Genomic DNA, 23,012 nt, shown 5'->3' with positions numbered 1-23,012 from the left:
TTTTGCCATATTCATCTAAGATGAAACAATGCAACATAAAAATGAGACAATTTTGGCAGTTTTGCAATTTCCCCGAACTGGAAGAAGTTTGAAAGTCTAAAGCAGATATTAAAGTCAAAATTAAAATATATTATAACTGATATCTGATTGACTAATGTTATATTAAAGTCTGAAGAACGCGTTTTGATAGATTTATAGAGTTTTGTGAATTTAGAATTCAAGGTGGCAAAACATCCTATTTACCTTCACAAAGACTTCCATAGACAGTGATGATAAGGGAGTAATACAATATAACATTAAGACTCTTTAAAAACTAGTTCATATCTGTACTTTAAGTTTAATATGCATTTAGGAAACTGTATTGGACATGCAAAAAAAACTTAAACTGATACAGTGTGTATTTATTGGAAGAAAATAGTTTCAGAGCAATAAATCTGAGTGATATCTTTCAAAGTTAATTAACGTCAAACAATACAACAATAAATGACACATTTTATAAAGGTTTCCATTAACTTAATTACTCAGCATTTCAACAGATACTATTTCACAGAGAAGAATCTCTTATAAAATCAAGATTCAAATAAAATCAACTTGCAAATTATAAAACAATATAAAATACTGTATTTTTTATTGACATTAATGCTTTGAGGAAGATTTATGTACATTGAAAATTGTTTCCAATTAATTCATGACAAATAATTTATACAAACCAGGTTAAAAATCAATAAAACAGAACTAGCTTTATAATTTGAGCTGTATCTATTTTGTTCAATAAAAGTAGGCTCTTTGTACTGCAGCGAACCAGATCAGGCGTTATCAAACCAAAACAGGGGATTACAACCGTAGAGCAAATCCTCCCCATTGTCATTGATTAATCTAACCTATTTGTATGCAAATAAAGCTTCTTACCTATAAAAAACAGTAATCCATCAGGTTGCTGAGTACGGAAATAAAGATCAATCTCGTCTTCGTTACTCTGTAGACCATCGTCAGTGTTGTTATCTTTCACAAAATTATACATCAGATACTGGGTTCCAAGCAATGTTACTTCTGTTGGAGTTTTTTCTACAAAAAAAATAATACTTGAACTTTTTTATCAAACACATGTTAAGATATATGGTCTTCATTTTTAAAGAACAGCAAAAACCACACATGTTTCCACCAAATTCAATTCAAAGCTAAATCTATTCTTGATTTTTAGATTTTTTAATAAAAATATATTGGCTGTTGTTCTTTAGATTTTATGGTTAAGATGAGACTGTTGAAACAGGTAGCTTTATCTGAGAGTTTCCATAAGAGGGATGAAGGATACCAGAGTGACAGTCAAACTCGTAGATAAAAAAACTAGAGGCTCTCAAGAGCCTGTGTCGCTCACCTGTTACTGTATTTACTGATGTCGGTCATCTTGGTTGGTAGATGGGGTCATTAGACACTTTTTAAAATAGATACCATAGTAATGATTGTGGCCACGTTTAGTTTAATATGGCCCATAGTTTTAGAAAAAAGATTTTTGTACAAGTTACAAAAATGACGAAAAGTTGTTCAAAATTGACTATAAAGGGCAATAACTCCTTAAGGGGTACTCATACAATTTTTATCATGTTGACTTATTTGTAGATCTTACTTTGCTGAACAAAATTGCTGTTTACAGTTTATCTCTATCTATGATAGTATTCAAGATAATAACCAAAAACTGCAAAATTTCCTTAAAATTACCAATTTTAGGGCAGCAACCCAACAAATAATTGTCAGATTCATCTGAAAATTTGCGAGGGGGTAAATCTTTTTCTGATGGACATTTAAATTTTGAAAGATTTGCCTTAAATGTCTTAGTTTTAAAGATATAAATCAAAAACTGCATTTTACCACTATGTTCTAATTTTAGCCATGTCGGCCATTTTGTTTGGAAGGCGGTGTCATCGGACACATTTTTTAAACTATATACCACAATGATAATTATGGCCAAGTTTGGTTTAATTTGGCCATGTAGTTTCAGAGAAGAAGATTTTTGTACAAGTTACAAAAAGTGACGAAAATTTGTTAAAAATTGACTATAAAGGGCAATAACTCCTTAAGGGGTTGACTGACAATTTTGGTCATGTAGACTTATTTGTAGGTTTTACTTTGCTGAACATTATTGCTGTTTACAGTTTATCTCTATCTATAATAGTATTCAAGATCATAACCAAAAACTGCAAAATTTCCTTAAAATAACCAATTCAAGGGCAGCAACCTAACAACGGGTTGTCCGATTCATCTGAAAATTTCAGGGCAGATAGATCTTAACCTGATCAACAATTTTACCCCCATGTCAGATTTGCTCTAAATGTTTTGGTTTCAAAGATATAAGCCAAAATATACATTTTACCCCTGTGTTCTATTTTAGCAATGGCGCCCATCTTGGTTGGATGGCCAGGTCACCGGACACATTTTTTAAACTAGATACCCCAAGGATGATTGTGGCCAAGTTTGGTTAAATTTGGCCCAGGAGTTTCTGAGGAGAAGATTTTTGTAAAAGTTTACAGACGACGGACGACGGACGCCAAGTGATGAGAAAAGCTCACTTGACCTTTCAGGTCAGGTGAGCTAAAAACTGACAACGCCATGGCTAAAAAATAAAAAGACAAACCGACAAATAATAGTACACAAGACACAACATAGAAAACTAAAGACTAAGCAACACGAACCCCACCAAAACCTAAAAGTGATCTCAGGTGCTGTTAGAGGTCTAATAGCCAGAAACCATATGATACATATCAATTTTTTACCAATATACAGTCAACTTGCTGAGGGACTTTGGTTAAATTAAATGTTTTTGGGATATATTATTTTGCATAGTTTCCACCTATTGTGATAATAAATCTGACATTTTCCAACTTCAGTACAAATGTAAAATAAGACAATCCTTGAATATTTGAGTCACAGTGACCTACATTTTCTGCTTCAATTGTTTAATTATTCATGTATTTTTATCCATATTTCAGACATACTATGTGATTTGAAATGTCATACTCTTATATAGTAATATAAAGTTTCATTACAGAATTATCTCAAATTCTCAATAATCATTGATGTTTGAGTACAATTGGGTATATTATCAATTAGGAGTTTATATGATACCTTTAGCATCAGATCACTGAGATATTGAATATCAAAGCTACAATCTTCTTATTAAATCTATCTACATTCTAGAAAATTTTAATGACAAGGTCATTTTCAGCAAAATGAGCAAAATATGTTTTTTGGGGGGTTTTTTTCTGTAAATTTTGTTACTTATATACATTTAAATGCTTATAAAATGAAAAATAAGAAATAATTTGACTTCTGGGGATATAATTAATTCAAAAGTTGTGAAATAGATCTATAAATGTACAGAAATGCATATAAAAAGTGTCATACAAATGTATATCTTTCCATTATAAATGAAACTTTTCTTGAAAAATGATATGTAATTGAAATAGTGTCCCTAACTTCATTACTTCAGTTCTGATCTCAATTTGAATCAAGATTTGTAGAGTAAGCATAAATAGGACAAAATCAGAATATCATGACAGAGTCACACTGCAAAATGTAATTTTCATGTGATTGTTCTTCACTTAAACCATCAAATGAAATTGATGTAGACAGTGCAGTGTAACTGATGATCACTATCATCATTAAAACGGAAATGTTTACACCAATAACAGATCATTTCTAAACAAAATTACAAGGAAGGAATTTTCTAAATCCAAATAATTCTTTTATGGCACTTTAACAGTTAAAGATTTTTGTTAGAAACTCTTTATTGATTTTATCTTTGGAAGTTCAAACCCTGCATTTATCTTTTTTTCAACATTCAGATGTTGCCCTACTGACTTAGCACTAAACGTTTAGATTTCATAAAAATATAGATGCCTACAGAAATAGAACCTAAATAGGTTGCTTTTCAATATTAATCTGCAATATAATTTTCATACCACATTTTCAATAAATTATATCATAGTAAATTAATATTGCAATCAATAAATTCCAAGGTTTAAATTTCATTGGATTTCAGATAAATATTCTGTTTCAATCATCAAGTTCACATTTCATTGAAAAAAACCGAGACGTTTGTACTGATTTGTGTTGATAACTGCAAAATTTGAGAGGCCAGAGTCAAGAGAACTGTTCTTAAGATGTAGTTTCATGTATTAAGGAGTAAGGAGTACATCCTCATTTTATTAATGTCACTCAGTCAATACTTGAACTTTAATATAATTTTTTTTCAATTTTCTAAATTTTGCTGATTTGTAATAAGGCAGTATTAAATACCATCTTCCACAGCTATTACTTCATATATAGCATAAATACAATAAAATTCTTTACTTCTTAATGGAAATGTCTTCATGTGAAGGCTTATCCCAATGACATTTAAATCTAAATGTCAAATTTTACTACAAACTTTTTCCATTTAGTATTAGAATCTTGTAATTTATAAAATGTATTGATTTTACATGAAAAAAGAATGAAACCTATATAGTCCAAATTACAGTTAATCACCCATCATCTTCAATCAAACAATTTTCAATAAGCAGAAAATTTTGATTGAATATCTATTGTCGTGTATGCAAAGTGCAAACAGTCTTGCCTGGTGAGCTAACTTCGCCTTGCATAAAAGGTGATTAAATAACAAGTTGGTTCTGTTGATTTAATACCAATATTGGGGTTCGGAATCAATTTCTATTCAAACTATGATTTGTCAGCCTCATCAACTCCTTTTCAATACTATGAAATTGACTGGCTGAGTTTTATTGGAATTTACTATAATGACATTCACTCCTTAAATAAACTCTACTGAGAGGAATTTTTTCTCAATTGAAGTGAAGGAAAAGCATTAAAGTTTTGATATTTTTTACATCTCTTTCTACTTTAAAGTCCACTGCTTTGTCAAACATTGGGAGAATAATTCTTATGTAGATTTACTTGACCAAAAGAGTTAGAATTATTTGTCAGACTTTGTTGTGAGCCATAAAACTAATTATGTATTGGGGGTGGTAAGAATTAATGGGCTTAAATCATGCCATCATCAAAGCAACTTCTCATTTTGAGTAAATGTAAAAAGAAAATGATTTTTTTTCTTGTTTCATTATGTGGTTGTTCAGAGTTGCAATGTTAATGAAATATTAATGTAGACATAGCCTGCAGGCACTTTCAACCAGATGCTCCGCAGGGCGTAGCTTTATACGACCGCAGAGGTTGAACCCTGAACGGTTGGGGCAAGTATGGACACAACATTCAAGCTGGATTCCGCTCTAAATTTGGATTGTGATTAAATAGTTGACACAGCATAGGTTTCTGACACAGAATGAATGTATTCAAATGAACTTAAAATTTTTGTTTTCTTCACTATGCTGTTGAATATTAATCCTCTCAAAAAAATGTTTGAAGAAATTTTCTTTTTATTTATGAAATTTCAAATGAGAAAAATTTAACCCAATTTTTTATTCACATCCCCCTTTCCCTTATTCCAAAACTAATTTCAATTAAAATATTCTAATGGAGTTTGCAACAATTACTACTCATTTAAATACATGATGTAAAAAAACTGCTTGTTATCACTGAATGGTAAAGATTATTTAAATTTATCAGTTGGTAGTAAAAAGTGAATATACATTGTAAATTGTATATAACAAAGATTTAAGTTGATTCTGGACAAAGAAAGATAACTCCAATTAAAAAAAATTCTTGCAGATATTTCTTGCTTACTATACTGGACAAAGAAAGATAACTCTTAATTAAAAAAAAATTTGTTATTTCACAATATTGTGAAATTAGATATTTCTTGCCATTGCACAATACTGTGCAATTGAAAAGACTTGCTATTGCACAATACTTAATATAATAATTTTAGATCCTGATTTGGACCAACTTGAAAACTGGGCCCATAATCAAAAATCTAAGTACATGTTTAGATTCAGCATATCAAAGAGGCCCAAGAATTTAATTTTTGTTAAATTCAAACTTAGTTTAATTTTGGACCCTTTGCACTTTAATTAAGACCAATTTTAAAACTGGACCAAAAATTAAGAATCTACATACACAGTTAGATTTGGCATATCAAAGAACCCCAATTATTCAATTTTTGATGAAATCAAACAATGTTTAATTTTGGACCCCGATTTGGGCCAACTTGAAAACTGGGCCAATAATCAAAAATCTAAGTACATTTTTAGATTCAGCATATCAAAGAACCCCAAGGTTTCAATTTTTGTTAAAATCAAACTAAGTTTAATTTTGGACCCTTTGGACCTTAATGTAGACCAATTTGAAAACGGGACCAAAAATTAAGAATCTACATACACAGTTAGATTCGGCATATTAAAGAACCCCAATTATTCAATTTTGATGAAATCAAACAAAGTTTTATTTTGGACCCTTTGGGCCCCTTTTTGCTTAACTGTTGGGACCAAAACTTCCAAAATCAATACCAACCTTCCTTTAATAGTCATAAACCTTGTGTTTAAATTTCATAGATTTCTATTTACTTATACTAACACTATGGTGCGAAAACCAAGAAAAATGCTTATTTGGGTCCCTTTTTGGCCCCTAATTCCTAAACTGTTCGGACCAAAACTCCCAAAATCGGACCCAACCTTTATTTTGTGGTTATAAACCTTGTGTCAAAATTTCATAGATTTCTATTAACTTAAACTAAAGTTATAGTGCGAAAACCAAGAAAGTGCTTATTTGGGCCCTTTTTGGCCCCTAATTCCTAAAATGTTAGGACCAAAACTCCCAAAATCAATACCAGCCTTCCTTTTATGGTCATAAACCTTGTGTTAAAATTTCATAGATTTCTATTCACTTTTACTAAAGTTAGAGTGCGAAAACTAAAAGTATTCGGACGACGACGACGACGACGACGACGACGACGACGACGACGACGACGACGACGACGACGACGCCAACGTGATAGCAATATACGACGAAAAATTTTTCAAAATTTGCGGTTGTATAAAAATTAAGGCCTTTTGATTTTGCAGTAATCATAATAAAGGTAGGTATTATTCCTGACATTGCTGCAAGGACTCTGAGATAAGTAATTTAAAGTTTGATTGAGTAAATAACTATTTAATGGCCTGTCGGGTCAGTTTTAAAAACCTTTTAAAATAACATGCAAACTAAGCAAGAAATATTGGTTTTACAACATTCTACAGTCTAATAACAGATTTGGAATAGTTCATCTAAAACCTAAATTTTACAATTGACAACTTATATTGTTTGTCAATAAAGCTGCTTTTAATTCAATAGGACTGAGTTCTGACATGACTTAATGCTAGTATGACTAAATATGTATAGATAATCCAGGTTTTTACACACTAATGTCATAAAATATCAGCAAAAACCTTTGCATTGTGATGAACAGCTGATATTTTATGATATCTATAGGTTGCACTTTGTAAATACAGCTGTTTCTCAAACCATACATCTTTTGGGGAGATATATAATATTCATAGTGGGTCTCATTGGGGTCTAAGCGTGATGCTGGATTGCCAATTTTTTGTAAGCATGATACGTGAAAGTCAAATTATTGTGTCGTGAAAACGAGAATTGAGGTCTTGCGGGACCCGGGAAATGACAAAAAAATGAGAATTGCTTACGCACATAGTGTAAGCGGGATACGGGAATATAACAAAACAGTAAGCAGGATCCGGGATCGGAACCCCCCAATGAGACCCCCTTCATAGATAGTTAGATTTTGTTGATGTACTGGTTCCCATATATGATCTCCATGTTTCATCTCATAGAGACATACTTTGAACTGTTACCAGTATATAAAAAAAAACATATTATTGGGATGAAAAATGAATTCTGAAGTAGGCAAAAAGTAAATGAGGTAGTACATAATTATAGCATAAGTTTAAATTCTAACAAGTTCAGGGCATATAAATGTTGAAAATAATAATATGCCACACAGTCTTATGTTTTGACCTTTTAATAAAATAGAAGTGCATATCAACTTTCTATCCTAGGATATAATTATTCACGAAACTTCATACTAAAAGTGTCACAGTTTTAGCCCCAAAGGGAGTTCCTATGGGAAATTGCATTGTCTATATTAACAGAAATGCAACCTATACATAGAAAACCTGATGATCTGTTTGTTCTTTTATTCCTGGTCACTTTCCCCTCCTTTGGACAGTTATTAAAGCAAGCTTGATCGAGTCTTCTCATACATTGTGACATTTCTAATAAAGCATGCTCACTTAATAGGCTACTGAGTGGTGTGATAAAGTTGATGTAGGACAGTAATAAATGCAAATACACAGTAAACAAGAATGTGTCCACAGTACACGGATGCCCCACTTGCACTATCATTTTCTATGTTTATTGGACCGTGAAATTGGAATAAATTCTCTAATTTGGCATTAAAATTAGAATGATCTTATCAAAGGGAACATGTATACTAAGTTTCAAGTTGATTGAACTTCAACTTCATCAAAAATTACCTTGACCAAAAACTTTAACCTGAAGTGTAACAGACAGACGAATGAACAGACGGACGAACGAACAGACGGACGAACGAACAGACGGACAGACGGACGAACGTACGAACGAACGAACGGACGCACAGACCAGAAAACATAATGCCCCTCTACTATTGTAGGTGGGGCATAAAAATAAATAATTTTAAGATGTTATGTTTAGCTTACACTTGCCAACAGCTGACTTTAGAATGTATGGATGTGACCCTTAAAATGACTAAATGTCTTTTGTTGTTGTCTTTTTTGTTACTGGGTTGCTGACTCATTGATATATATTTACCCCACATTACCATAAATCAAACTAACACTCAAGGTGGTTACAAATATCACCTGGAATAAATTAAGTACATGTATATGGATCTTGGATGCTAAAAATGTCAAGGCCCGATCAAGTAGTGTACAAGTCAGCAGTCTAAATTATAATTTGATATGGAAGGTACATGTAAATGAAGGGATTGAGTTTAATCCTTTTTTTTTACATTCTGAATATCAAGATAGAGATTCCAAAATTATCTATGTACATGTACATAAATTTCTGTGTCTGATGACACATAGTATCTGATCATTATTTAACTCCAAGAGGTGAAAAATTAATAAGCTAGACTGATGGACAACCTTATTATCAGTGGTTCTAATGAGGGTGGTTAGCAGGTCTATAATAATCATTTGTATATTGTAATAGAAAGTGGAGTGCTATGAAACCCCTTAACAGCCAGTGTGTATTGATGGATTCCAGTAACTAATCTGACAATATATTGATGACTAATGTCATTAAATAGACAATACCTCTTAGTTCTTCTATATTATTTTGACATCATCTACTTTGTCCAGTAAAAAGTCAATTCTAACTTTTAGTCTTAACAATCTTGGCTTGAAATTACTTGATGAAAAATGCCCAATTATAGACAATAGTTCCATGCAATAAAGAATTGCGAGCGTTAAGATCAGACAAGACAAAACTATAACTATATATGACTGGTTTGACGTCCCATTATACTTCCCATGACAATGGCTCTAAAAAGGATTTACACAATGCATCATAATATACAAATATCTAAATAGCATGCTTTACATCTGACTGCTCAACAACCTTATACATAAAAATACGGGAGGACTTGTCTGTATATATCCGTTCTGTATGACATTTGACACATTGCCTGATCAATAACATAAATCTTACTATACAAAATGGTCCAGACAATAAATAAACTTTCTATGTGGTCATGAGATTGAAGAATAAATGTTTGGTAAGACATATACTGGTCCAGAACCATTTATTTTTGTCAATTAATTCTATTAAAACCTGCTGACTTGTCAATAATCTATTTGATTTGCCACCAAAAATGGTAACATAGAGAGTTTAGTTGTAGATCTCCTGCCCACTGAAACTATAGGAATGAGAATGAGTATTAGATTACATGATCTATTGATCCAGAGTAGAATGATTCTAATGAAAAATCGTCAGTCAGATAATGGAATCAGTGAAAATGTTGCAAAACAAATTTATTCCTTCCCACTGTCTGTGATTTAGTTTAGTTTTAGATAATTAAATGGCATTATAGTATATAAAAGTAAAAAAAATAAAATTACTATCAAAATTTTAAATTTACAGTCAAGACTCAAGGAGGGTAAGTAAATATATGTATACAGTCTGAGTGTATACAATTCATCTAACTATCACTTAGTTAAGTAAAAAAAATATACTCCTATAAGACTTGAATTTACTTAGGATATGTAGATATGTATACAGTGTATAAATTCATCTAACTATCATCACAAATGTATTTTGTCTGTCATCTGATACTGGATTATTACATAATTATCTTTAAATCTTATGAATGAAATACTTTGAGAGAAAGAAAAAAAAAAACAGATAAAAACTAATCTGAAAAGTAAACCGCCTTTTCTATCATTGAAATTCCATGCATGTGTAAATATGTTTACTCATTATTTCAGCAACCAATTATAGAATAACATTATTTGTTAGCCACCCACTGATTTCAGGACAGAACTGATTTAAACTGATATAAATAAATGATCTATATCTGTGTCTTCATCGCCATACTATAGAATGGCGGAACTCATTTCTCATCACACCATCAGTGACAAACCCATATTTTCTGCACAGTGAACTGAAAAATAACAATTCCTAGAGTCCTGTCAATCCATAAAAAGAACAGTATCGATTTCATCTACAATTGATCACAAACGATCTCCAACCTGGCCACTCTTTTTGTTCATTCACATTGATTGATCGCTGAGGAGTTATAAACCACTACATCTATAGTTTTACTTCTAATTGTAATGTTTAAAGCTATAAAACTTAATGCTCCTGTGTAGGAGAACAATATCGTGGAGTCGTAGGACACTAATGATTATGTCATGACATGTAAGGACATTACACGTCATTAATTATAACATCAAAGACATGTATATCTTACTAGTCCCTGTGTAGGAGAACAATATTGCGGAGTCCTGGGACAGTAATGATTATGTCATGACATGTAAGAACATTACACGTCATAAATTATAACATCAAGGGCCTGAATATCTTACTAGTCCTTTGAAGGAGAACAATATGGTCCAGTCGTGAGACAGTAATGATTATGTCATGACTTGTAAGGACTAAACACATCATTAATTATAACATCAAGGACCTGTATATCTTACTAGTCCTGAGTAGGAGAACAATATCGTGGAGTCATGCATGGGACAGTAATGATTATGTCATGACTTGTAAGGACTAAACACATCATTAATTAAAACATCAAGGACCTGTATATCTTACTAGTCCTGAGTAGGAGAACAATATTGTGGAGTCCTGGGACAGTAATGATTATGTCATGGCATGTAAAGACATTACACATTATTATAATTATAACATCAAGGGCCTGTATATCTTACAAGTCCTGTATAAGAGAACAATATCGTGGAGTCAGGGGGACAGTTATGATTATGTCGTGACATGTAAAGACATTACACGTCATTAATCATAACATCAAGGAGCTGTATACCTCACTAGTCCTGTTGCAGAAGTTTTTCACTGCATTGAAGACCCATTGGTGGCCTGAAGTCTGCTCTTTGATTGGGTAATGGTCTCTTTGATTCATTCCCCATTTCACTGTGTAGAAAAACAATATCGTGGAGTCTTGGGACAGTAATGATTATGTCATGACATGTAAGGTCATTACACATCATTAATAACAACATCAAAGATCTGTATATCTAACATCAACTAAGCACAGAATCGGTACAGAATTTACAATCTAATAATCGTAGGCTTGTAGATGTTAAGCCTCAGATTATAAATGGTTAAGCCAGTGATCACAGGGGACAAATATAAACTATTCTGATACATGTTCTATTTCATTACATCTACTCTGTAGGTCCCTTGATTATATTTATCAAAATGAATGGATTATCTGCAAAACAAAATTCTAGATAAAATTTCTTATAATCATGTGTAAGTGAAAAACCAATTTCAAAATTCATTACTACATTATTTTCAAACCTACTGAGATTTTATAAATGAAATCCCACAGAAAAAAGCAAAAATAAATATTTCCCAAAATAACATCAGTAATCCAGTTCAAAAACACAACAAGAGTACTGTGTTATAATACAGTCATTACTTAGTCTGTGATATACTCAATTTCTATTAAAGAAACATTTCTAAGCAATTAAAACGTGGACACATTTTCGGAAATGCGCCAAAATGTTGTTGAAAACACAAAGTGCAAAAATAAATCTATGAATACTGTGAATTTTAGCAAGTACTGAAGGACTTTTCTCTGAGCAAAATAAAATCAGATGAAAATTGCCCTTTTATATTCAATGTTAAATCTTACCATATTTGTGGACCGAGAATCTTTTTCAGAAATTAAATTTTAAAGATATATTTTGAATTTTTAACTTTTTTTCTCAAATTTTCTAATCAAACAGTGGACTCTCTAACAGGCCTACATAAAGTAAAACATTTGGTACAGTAATTTCCTCAAGATCTTTGTCGATCAGACATATACATAATATGTATGTGATCTATTTCCTATCAACTCAAGTTTAAGAGTTCAATTTAAAGCAGAAAACAAGATTTCATAAATGGTTTCTGACAACAAAGCCAGTGCTCCTTGACACGGATAGAAACTGTCTAGTTTGTGATTCAATAAACCATAGTCTGATACAGATTAATCTTACAATCAAATCTATTACAACAAATAGTAATAATAGTTCTGGACACTTTACCCTATCAAGTATCATATAAATATTGCTTTGGGAAGAGACTCTGAGACAGATTGAAAATTTAACTTGCAAACCATAGAGGAAAGTAACTCATATCATAATGGTTCAATTAAGGAATAACAGTACTGTAGTTGAAGAGTTGCCACCGTCAATTGTAGATTTGACGGTCGCAAATGCAGTTTTACTGGCGACGCGGAGCGGAGACAGTAAAACGGAGATTTGCGACCGTCAAATCAAAATTGACGGTGGCAACTCTTCAACTACAGTACTGTTATTCCGATTCTAATGCATTACAAAAAGAAAAAAATACGATAAAACTTGAAAAAATGTCTAAATTTGTCAAATAAAAAAAAATCCGCGAAACTTTGTGAATCATTTTGGCACAAAGACGTCATGGCTAAACGTGACGTCATACAAACGAAAACTTACAAACTGGAGGTTATTTCGTTACCTGTACGCTTCAAATTTGGATAAAATTACATTAAAACGGCAAATTCGAGGTAGGTGTTGTTTTATTTTTGATTATATAGTAGTAATCGAACATTTGTTGATTCATCAATTCAAAATGGCTGGTCTCTCCTTAGTTACGCCTGGTCAACTGTGGATTTGACGGCAACTGTAAGCCAATGAAAAAAATCGTTACATCCAAATTGCATTAGAATATTGAATATTAATTTTTGAAACATTTACTCTCATTTCTTCCTTGAAATAAATCCTTTTGGGCGCATTTTTTTTCATGTAACTTTATGTGGTTTTCATGTACAATCTTGAGCAAATATTTTGAATAAATATCAAATTATTTAAATTAAAAACTTTACATGTTTTCTAACAAGCGTATCAGCAAACAGTTCTTAAAATGTTTCTCTCTTACTGATAAAGATTACAACAGAAGTGTTGTTGTTAATCAATGGGTCTTTGGGTAATTTTTGATTTACTGGTTTAATATGGCTTAAAAAAAAATAAACTGTTTCTATTATTTTTACTGATTTGAAATTCTGTACAAATTTCCATTATATGAAGCAATTGTGTCCTGTATTTGTGTTGAAGAATATTGCTTTGAATCCGTCTTGTGTAAGATTAATAATTTTCACCCCACCCCATTTTCCCAATATGGAAATGCCCATTCAAAAACAAATGGTTCCTCCTTAACGAATTAACGATTTTCTATACAATATGGGTTTTTCTATATATACATAGTTTAGTCTTAAAAATCTGGGAGGGTTGAATGATGAAAAATAACTGTAGTTTAACCTTGCCGTATGTTCTTTTTCTTAGCCCAAATAATCTTCTTACACAATCATGTAACACCACTTGAATTTCTTATTCGGTCAATACTTGGCATACTTTCTAAATATACATGTATTTTAGGAATCTTAGATGGAAATATTTTAATCAAATATTTTAGTATATAGATCCTATAAATAAACATATACATTTTGTACCATGTTTCAAATATGGGCATCATGTGTTTTAGAAACATCTACTGAGAAAACATCATTAAAAAAGTCATCTTGATAATGTAACTTCAAAGACAACAGAGACTTAGGCTATAATGCATCAAAAGATGGATTTCAACATTGAATTTATAAAATCTCATCAAATGTTAGTAATTGTTTATTGGCTCCAAGACATACATCATCATACTTTGTTGTCATATATAGCAATATTACTCTCCCGAGACATCAAATCCTGGGAAAATAATCTCAAATAATTTTGTTATATATCTTTTATTTGTTTAGTCCAATCTTAAAATGAATCTGAGAACATTGCATAAAACCAAAGATATTTTGTCCACATTTTATAAGTCAGCACTGATTTTCACTTCTTGAAATTATATTAATAATATGAGAAAGGTATTTAAAATTCTTCAAATTTTTCTACTCCATTTCAACTCTTACCACCTATGATTTCTTACATAAATGTCCTTCTTTTTTTTGAGTGGATAATTAAAAATAAACAAACAATTTCTTAAACTTTAAAAAAAGAACACTGTTATATACACTCACCAAAGAACTATTTCATTAGCTTTTAAAGTTTAATTGGAAAATGAAACAGACTAAATAAAAGATATCAATCCAGTGCATAAACCATAACAATCATATCTCTTCACAACTTCTTTATTATAAGTGTTGATAGAGATTTGATACCCTATCAATTATATAAATTTGTTTCGATTTTTTATTTTTTAAGTGGATCAGCAAAAAAAAGCACAAAAAATTGTCCATTTTTTGGGAAAAATTAAGTTTACTTTACTTATTTTCAAGAAAATTTTCAACAAGGTTTTGAATATCACAATCATTTTCTAGTGAATAAAACAAACATTTATCAATAGAAACCATTTTTTTTATAGGTCTGATCAATCACTTTCAGAAAATAACTTAACCAAGGATACACCCGGCCTGGAATACCTTTGGGCACTGACTATTAATGTATCAACAATATTTTTGTTTTGTTTACCCTGCCTGTGTACTGTATTAGTGCATATCATGATATACATAGTTTAGTTTTATTCAGTGGTGGATCCAGGGGGAGGGTTCCAGGGTTGGAACCCCTTTTTTTTGGACGATCAATGCATTTGAATGGGGACATATAGTTGGAACCCCCCTTTGTCCTGAGTTGGGACCCCCCTCCCGCTTTTTCAAAGGGCTGAATCCGCCACTGTTATTAGTACTAAAGTTGATTTCTTTTCAATAGTTCAATACATAGCATAACATGTATTGCAATCCAATCATTAACACTTATGGTCTTACATTCTGTCAATACCTTAGTCATGCTTTCTCAGACATTTTATGATGTCTTAACACTAAATCAACTGGATGTGTACTAATAGATATTTTGTCTGGGAAAACATGGTTTATTTATTGGTAGCAATTGGGATTGGAACTAGCATTTGATTCAGTACTGGGAGTACTTTTAGATCTTTGTTCAGATTGGATGAGTCAAGTCATCCCATATATGGCTTACTATACAATATGGGTTTGCTCATTCTTGAAGGCTCTATTGTAGCCAAAAGCTAATTACTTGCTTATACTTTGGTCTTTGATAGATAAATGACTCTTGGAAAACACATCATTTTTTTTTCAAAATACTGTGGATTCATTTATTTTGGTGGGTTTCAATTTTCTTGGATTGCTGAAAACTGGAATTTTCGTGTATATTTGATTTCGTGTTTTGGCCAATCTTTGTATACAATGCCTATTGAAAATATGTAATTCATTGAACATCTCAATTTGAGGCTCACCTGTACCAACGAAACTCACGAAAATTTGTATCCAACTAATAATAATGAATCCACAGTAGAGAGAATAGTCAATTCTAGACTTAGTTCATGTACACCTCTGAAAATTATCTATACTTTGACATTATAAAGGCTTATTGTATGTATATTTTTACATTAACATTCTAAACATGGAAATATTGCATCTTGGAATATAGTTGCCTAATGGACAAAGTATGCACAACATCTTTTAAAATTTTTGGAGATAACCGATCTACAATTTAATCTGAATTGACAAAGTTCTACTTTCATCCTGTAAATTTAATACAAAATCCTTAAACCTCCCCCCCCCCCCCCCCCCCCCTTAAAAATGGATATAAATATGTACCAGAGACAATAAAGAGAAAAATCTTTCAGTTCACTTAATTTTCAGATATGTCTAGATAAATTATCTCCCCTTGGATTAATTATGAGCAAAAGTTATCTCTCCTGGCAAAATCACAAAAAAATGAAATTTCTATCCTATTTCATTTTTTTGGTTTACTAAAAATACAAGCTTTGGGTCAATTCCACTGTAGATAGATTGTTAGTCCCTGGTGGTATCATTATCTATGTGCCATGATTTATCTTAATTTTGAACAAAACGTTTGCGCATTTCTTTACCAATTGATCCTGTTTTGCCCTTGGTTAATACACTCAAACATCTTCTATATTACACATGCTTAATATGGAGATTTTATGTCACATTTTGATAAAAATGAAGAGAGTATACTGAAAATGAAAAAAAAATAATATTATCAACTTTACATAAGTTGACTTACTGTCAAACTATTTTCTTTGGAATTTACTTATTTTTTATCAGTTGCACTATTTTTCTCTCTGAACAAATGGCCAAACTCTTTACAAAATCAAACCAAAATAACTCATTAAATAAAAATTTCAAAATTTTAATGTTCAATGACATACAAATTTTCTATAGGCTGGTAAGCAGACTGTATCAAAAGATCAAAATCAAATATCCCAAAAAAATATGATTTCCCCTCCATCCACAAAAAATAATAATGAATCCACATATTAAACTTATATTCAATGTAAATGTAATCTTACCTATTTCACATTTATCTCCCCTGAAGTTGGTCGATGAACAGTCACATGACACACCATTGTCTTCTTCAACACACACACTACCATGTAAACATGGACTATTTGTTATACACTCCTTAGTACCCATTGTCATGTTTAATGAGTCCAAAATCTTTGGTCGGAAAAGTGGACCACCACAGTTACTGTAAAGAATGTTTCTAATATATCCATTAAATCTGGTCTCAAAGAAAACTGACGGCAATGTCAAGGCCTGTGTTCTGTCTTCATAGTCTTTAGCTATCCCTCCAACAAAAACATAATTATTAAATTTATTCTGGATACCAAAGAGTTGATCTTTCCCTTGGTACTTTCTGGGATGTGTAGAATCATCTACATGTAGAGATATGTAAGAGTCTTTACGTATTATTAGTACTTTATGCCAAATATTGTCATGTAATTGTTCACCAGCAACCAGTCTCATCTTTCCACTACCTAAATCAAAGACTACATGTAACTTTCCTTTTAGAAGTTTGACCTCAAAATAATCGTTAATACCCCCATCATCGGTATAAAATAATAAAACGTTTTCAAAAGTTGTTTTAAATTCCATTTGTATTGAACCATTTCTGCAGGGTTTCCATTCTTCTAACTTAACAAATGCGAATTCTGATCCTTTAATTTCAAATCCTGCGGTGCAGACATTTATTACTAGTGCTGCAATGCAGAATAAAGCTGACACCATTTCGTGTAACAGAGCCATTATGAAATTCACATTATATTCTTAAAGTGAACTTGTTGAATATAAAAGTAATTTTTACTCTTTTCAGAACTCATTCCAATCAACTAGTTTCTGACAAATATTACCATTCTTGATTTCCAATGGAAGAAGTAATACAAAATTGAACCGTAATGAAAAATCATTCTAATCCAGACAAAGTTTGGAATCTCTTTGATGTAACTGCTTTTTAATAAAACCGTAGTTATGATTACCATAAAAAATCATATCGTTGTGCGACCAAGAGTCTATAGTTGTCTATTCCATAAATGTAATCAGAGTTCGGAGAAAATTATTGATTACACCTAACTTCTGGCACTTCAGGATATATCATTGCTATTGATGCACTGTTTGTGCTGGAGTATAACATAAAGATTTTATAAAAGTGCTCCGTGATTTCTAATGGATGACTATTTCACTACAACCAATCAACTCATAGTTAAATTCTCCACATAAATCTGTAAAAAAACAAATAAATTGTTAAATGAAATAATTCAATTAAAACTATAAATGAACAATCCATGTTAAAATAAAGTAGTGGAAAACTTTAATCTAATTAATATCTGGTGCAATTCAGATGTAATTGCTGCCTATATATTTTGGTAATCAATTGCCGTCACACATCGTTGTTTTTTAATTTGGAAAACTGTCATATTGATGTTTCTCCATTATGAAGCATATTTAAGCACCAAAAAACTTTGATTTTCAATCTCCCGGAAAGATCATTGATTTTATCTAAGTTATGACAAGCGGAGATGCTGTGACGTCTTAAATTGCATTACAAGTCTTTAATTTCAGTACAGTAATTTGCACATTATTCAACAAGATTGTTTTATTATCAGAGAGATTTTATCACAAAAGAGAAATATAGAGAGTAAAGTTAAGAATTTGATTAGTTCATATTTAATTTTGAAAGTATATTTGAAGAGGAAAAGCAAAATTAAAACTTATTACATTCCGTCAAGAGTCAAGATAAATATTTTATGAATTATCATCAATACCTATGAATTTTTTTATTTAGATAGATTTTCTTTAGAGATTTTCACATTAAACAATTTCAACTTCCAACTTGTAAGAAGTAAAACACCCAAAAGATTGTTAACTCATTTTAAAGTGAGAATTAGAACCTGGAGAAAGATGTCTATATTAGAATTCAGGAAAATCAACTTGTATGCTTTTTTAATAACAGTATAAAAAAGAAGATGTGGTATGATTGCCAATGAGACAACTATCCACAAAAGACCAAAATGACACAAACATTAACAACTATAGGTCACCATAAGGCCTTCAACAATGAGCAAAGCCCATACCGCATAGTCAGCTATAAAAGGCCCTGATAAGACAATGTAAAAAAATTCAAACGAGAAAACTAACGGCCTTATTTATGTAAAAAAATGAATGAAAAACAAATATGTAACACATAAACAAATGACAACCACTGAATTACAGGCTCCTGACTTGGGACAGGCATGATACATAAATAATGTTGCGGGGTTAAACATGTTAGCGGGGTCCCAACCAAAGTATTGGGCAAAGGATCAAGGAAAGAAATGAATATTGACTTAAATATTTCCAGTCCCTTTTCTCTATTGTGGATAGCAGTCTCGATCATTGGCAATTATATAACACACCTCTTCATTATTGTTTAATAGGAGTTCATACGAGTGAAATGGACTCTTATATTCTATAATTATAGCTACTATACATACTAGATCTTTATAGACTTTTCTACAACATGTACAAACAATGCTTTATAATAACATTTAACAGGAAATCAGCCATTTGGATTATAAATGATTCCACAAGGGATGTATAAAGTAAATATTTTAAAAATGGTACACCTTGATCTTTTAATTGGTTGTTGATTGTTATTTGCTCAACATCCATTGGTAAATATTCGGTGCATATACAGGGTGAGCTTGGACTTTTTGTAATACAGTAATCAATTAGCAATATATAGACTGAGAGAAGCGAACAAAAATTAAGGATTTAGATTCATTGTATATGAAATGTTTTGTTTTTATTGGGTTGTTTTGTTTCCATCTCAATGACTCACTTATAATTTTTAACTGAAGAATATTGATTCTAATAAAAAAATAAAATGTGTCTCCAAGGAACTTGAATCAGGGACCTCTGTTTTACAAGTAAGGGCACTAACCAACTGAGCTAAAGAAGTACTTTCAAAGCTCTATGTTATGGCTGGATAAGAATCTGCTACTAAAGGAATGTATTCATGACACACCTTACAGCCAATTGTATTGAGTGTAGGTAAAGGTAATATATTTGGTTAGCTTGCTTGCTGAACTGTGAAGTCATTATAAGGTAAAGTATACTATTCTCCTTTCAATGTAGCCTAATACTAGAGACATATAGATTGGTTATCTGTCTAACTAGTCTACTCTTAAAGGAGGGTAGGTTGCCTAACCTATTAATGACTTTACAGTTCAGCTAGAATTGGCAAGCTAACTAAAGATATTACCTTTACCTACACACTCAATGCAATCTGTTGTAAGAGTGATTATTATGACTCTCACATCACATACCCTGACTAGATGTCATCTCTCTAACCACATGGGTTTTTACGTTGGTGCAAAATTTAATCAGCCAGCATGAAATTGTTACTCAAAAATCATATTTTCTCCTCAGAAACTCAAACCAAGGACCTATTTGTTAAAAATCTTTCCAACTGAGCTTCTGAAGCACTTCCCTAGCTCAACCAATAATGCTGACTAATGAAGTACTTCCCTAGCTCAACCAATATGCTGACTAAGTATCTACTACTGAAGAAAGTGTTCTTTTGGTGATATGTTGTTCAAAATCAACTATTCCTACAAACATCATATCAATAATTAAACAGCTAATCTTGTTACATTGTGTATGAGGTTATTGAATGAAAACCTCTGTGAAAAGTTCTTAAATTATTTAGTTTCAAAATGTAGCCATGCATGTTTTTTTGAAGTATAATTTAATTAAAACACCTGTATGATATGCTGTATAACATTAAAAGCACACAACCTAAAACCAATAATTCTGCTTCATTTATTTTGTCAGATAAAAGAATATTTTATAGGCATTAAACAAATGATAAACAATCAGTTATAGTCATATCTATCCTCTCCCTATAGGTTACAAGAGCACAATTATTTGTTTACATTTTACCGGCAAGTTTTTTACCCCAAGATGGTTCTCAGAATAGAATCCTATACGGCATCTGATTGGTTGATATAGGATTGGAATTACATTTAATCGAAAGCTTATCCAATTAGGTTTAAAAATTGCCGAAAATCGTATTCACATTTTACAAAGTATAGAAAAATCTTCAATTTCTGCACGTCGGAGTTGTTAAAAATATGCCTTTTTCAGTAAGCGAAAAAAGTAGACGATTTTTTTCAACTGCATTTTAGGTCAATTTGAGCCGCATGACCCTATATTTTTTTTTGGTTGTAATGCAACACTGGCATTTCTAGTAACAGGAACTGCCACTCGTTTTTCCCTAGTTTGTGTAGTCTTCGAGAAAAAAAATACGGAACACTAGTGGTATCCTATGGAAAATGCATTACGAATAATTGCGCTCTTGTAACCTATGAGTGTTAAAACAAGAACTGTGATTTAACTCTCAAAAGGATAACCCACCCCTAAATTTGATTAACTCCCATGCAAGATACATTGCTTTATGCATATCCTTAGTTAGTGTTCTATGACTGTACAGTTTCATCAATATTTGCCAGTCAATAAAGAGAAGTTGTACTGTTACGATATAATGCAATATTAGGGTAAGATATTAAAATTAAACTGTTGAGTGTGGATAAATATTTTATTGCAAGAGATTTAAGAGTGGAATCTGTTTCTCTAATGATTGAAGGAGATATGCAGACAATCCTAAAATCATTCTTTTAAATCATCTGAAAAAAGATGTATTCTTGTAATTTGACTTCATCAGGCATTGACACATTTTTTCATGTCGTCACAATAGGATTTTCAAAGGAAAGCAAGAAATATCATAATCAAATTTTGACCAATGAAGAGCTGAGATTAAATGAACCACATGTTGATTAAATGAAAATAATCAAAAGGTCTGGAAAAGGATAAATCCAGTAAAAATTAGAGAAATATATATTACATGAAAGCATATGTATTTTACCCATATATTTTTTTTTGGTGATAGCCACATATATTTGTTTTATAGCCCTGCTCTTATTTTATGAAACACTGCATTAGGGTGGAATCAGAAAAAATGAAGATTTTAACATATTGGGGCATATTGTTTCCCCCATTATATTTAGGAAAGTAAATTAAATGTCAAACCAACAAGTTCAATACCAGCTAACTTGCAGTCAAATTTCATTTAGATATCTTGTACCAGCCAAAAGTTTTATTAAAAAAACATGTCAAATTTGTCAGGAGTGTGACGCTTTTTGTGTGACAGGATTTTTTTTTTTTAAATTTACATGTTGAGTAAAAATTATTATGATGAATGCATGTATATGAAGATGGTTTATAATCATTCTTCAATACTAGGTTTTGTAGATTATAGATTGGTGTTATCATTGCACAAATATTATGTAAATAAATATACATTGTGAAAAGGTATGTACCAAAAATTAATATTGGCAAAATTTGATAATTTCTAAATTAAAGTGTTATGGTTGTATTTTGAAGGAGTATTTGTGTGTAAAACTGGTAAGTATTTATTGTATACATGTATAAGCTATCCATAAAAGGCTATACAGACATCCTGAGGTGCATAATTCACATATTGGATTAACTTCTATACAAGCACCCAAAAATGTCAGGAGTGTGACAACTGTCTTTAAACATGTACCAAAGAATACATAGGACTTAAATATGTTCTTCTTCTTTATTTGTCAGTAGTGGCTATTCCAAAGAGAAGGAAAAAAATTATCACAACTGTGATATGTTTATATTATAGATGTGGGAGTGCATTATATATGTCAGGAGTGTGACGCTTTTTTTAAGGCATTTTCTGTCAATTCATAATTTCACAAGGACAAGTTCAACAGGTTTCTTTGTGTTAGAAATGTTAAAACAAAGTTATATTCCTATCATTTACCTCTTAAATGTGTTATTTATCATGATTGTTTTGACACAATAAGTTTTAATTAGTCATTTTTCTATTTTTTGTGCACAGTAATGCAAATTTATCAAAGGAAATAAGTGTGTACAACTATAA

At 31.3% G+C, this 23,012-nt stretch overlaps 1 protein-coding gene across 1 annotated transcript in view; it reads right to left on the bottom strand.

Moving 5' to 3' along the window:
* LOC134712087 (neurexin-1-like) overlaps positions 1-23,012 on the bottom strand; it is a 91,675-nt gene that overhangs the window by 44,154 nt on the left and 24,509 nt on the right. The window contains exons 3-4 of the mRNA XM_063573238.1: positions 17,071-18,279; positions 910-1,065 (exon numbers count right to left, since the gene is read on the bottom strand). Coding sequence (XP_063429308.1) covers positions 910-1,065; positions 17,071-17,806 — 892 coding nt within the window. The 5' untranslated portion in view covers positions 17,807-18,279. The remainder of the gene's footprint in view (positions 1-909; positions 1,066-17,070; positions 18,280-23,012) is intronic.

The sequence above is a fragment of the Mytilus trossulus genome, chromosome 3 (assembly GCF_036588685.1).
Source record: "Mytilus trossulus isolate FHL-02 chromosome 3, PNRI_Mtr1.1.1.hap1, whole genome shotgun sequence".
Taxonomy (NCBI): domain Eukaryota; kingdom Metazoa; phylum Mollusca; class Bivalvia; order Mytilida; family Mytilidae; genus Mytilus; species Mytilus trossulus.
This window is presented reverse-complemented; position numbering and strand designations above follow the sequence as displayed.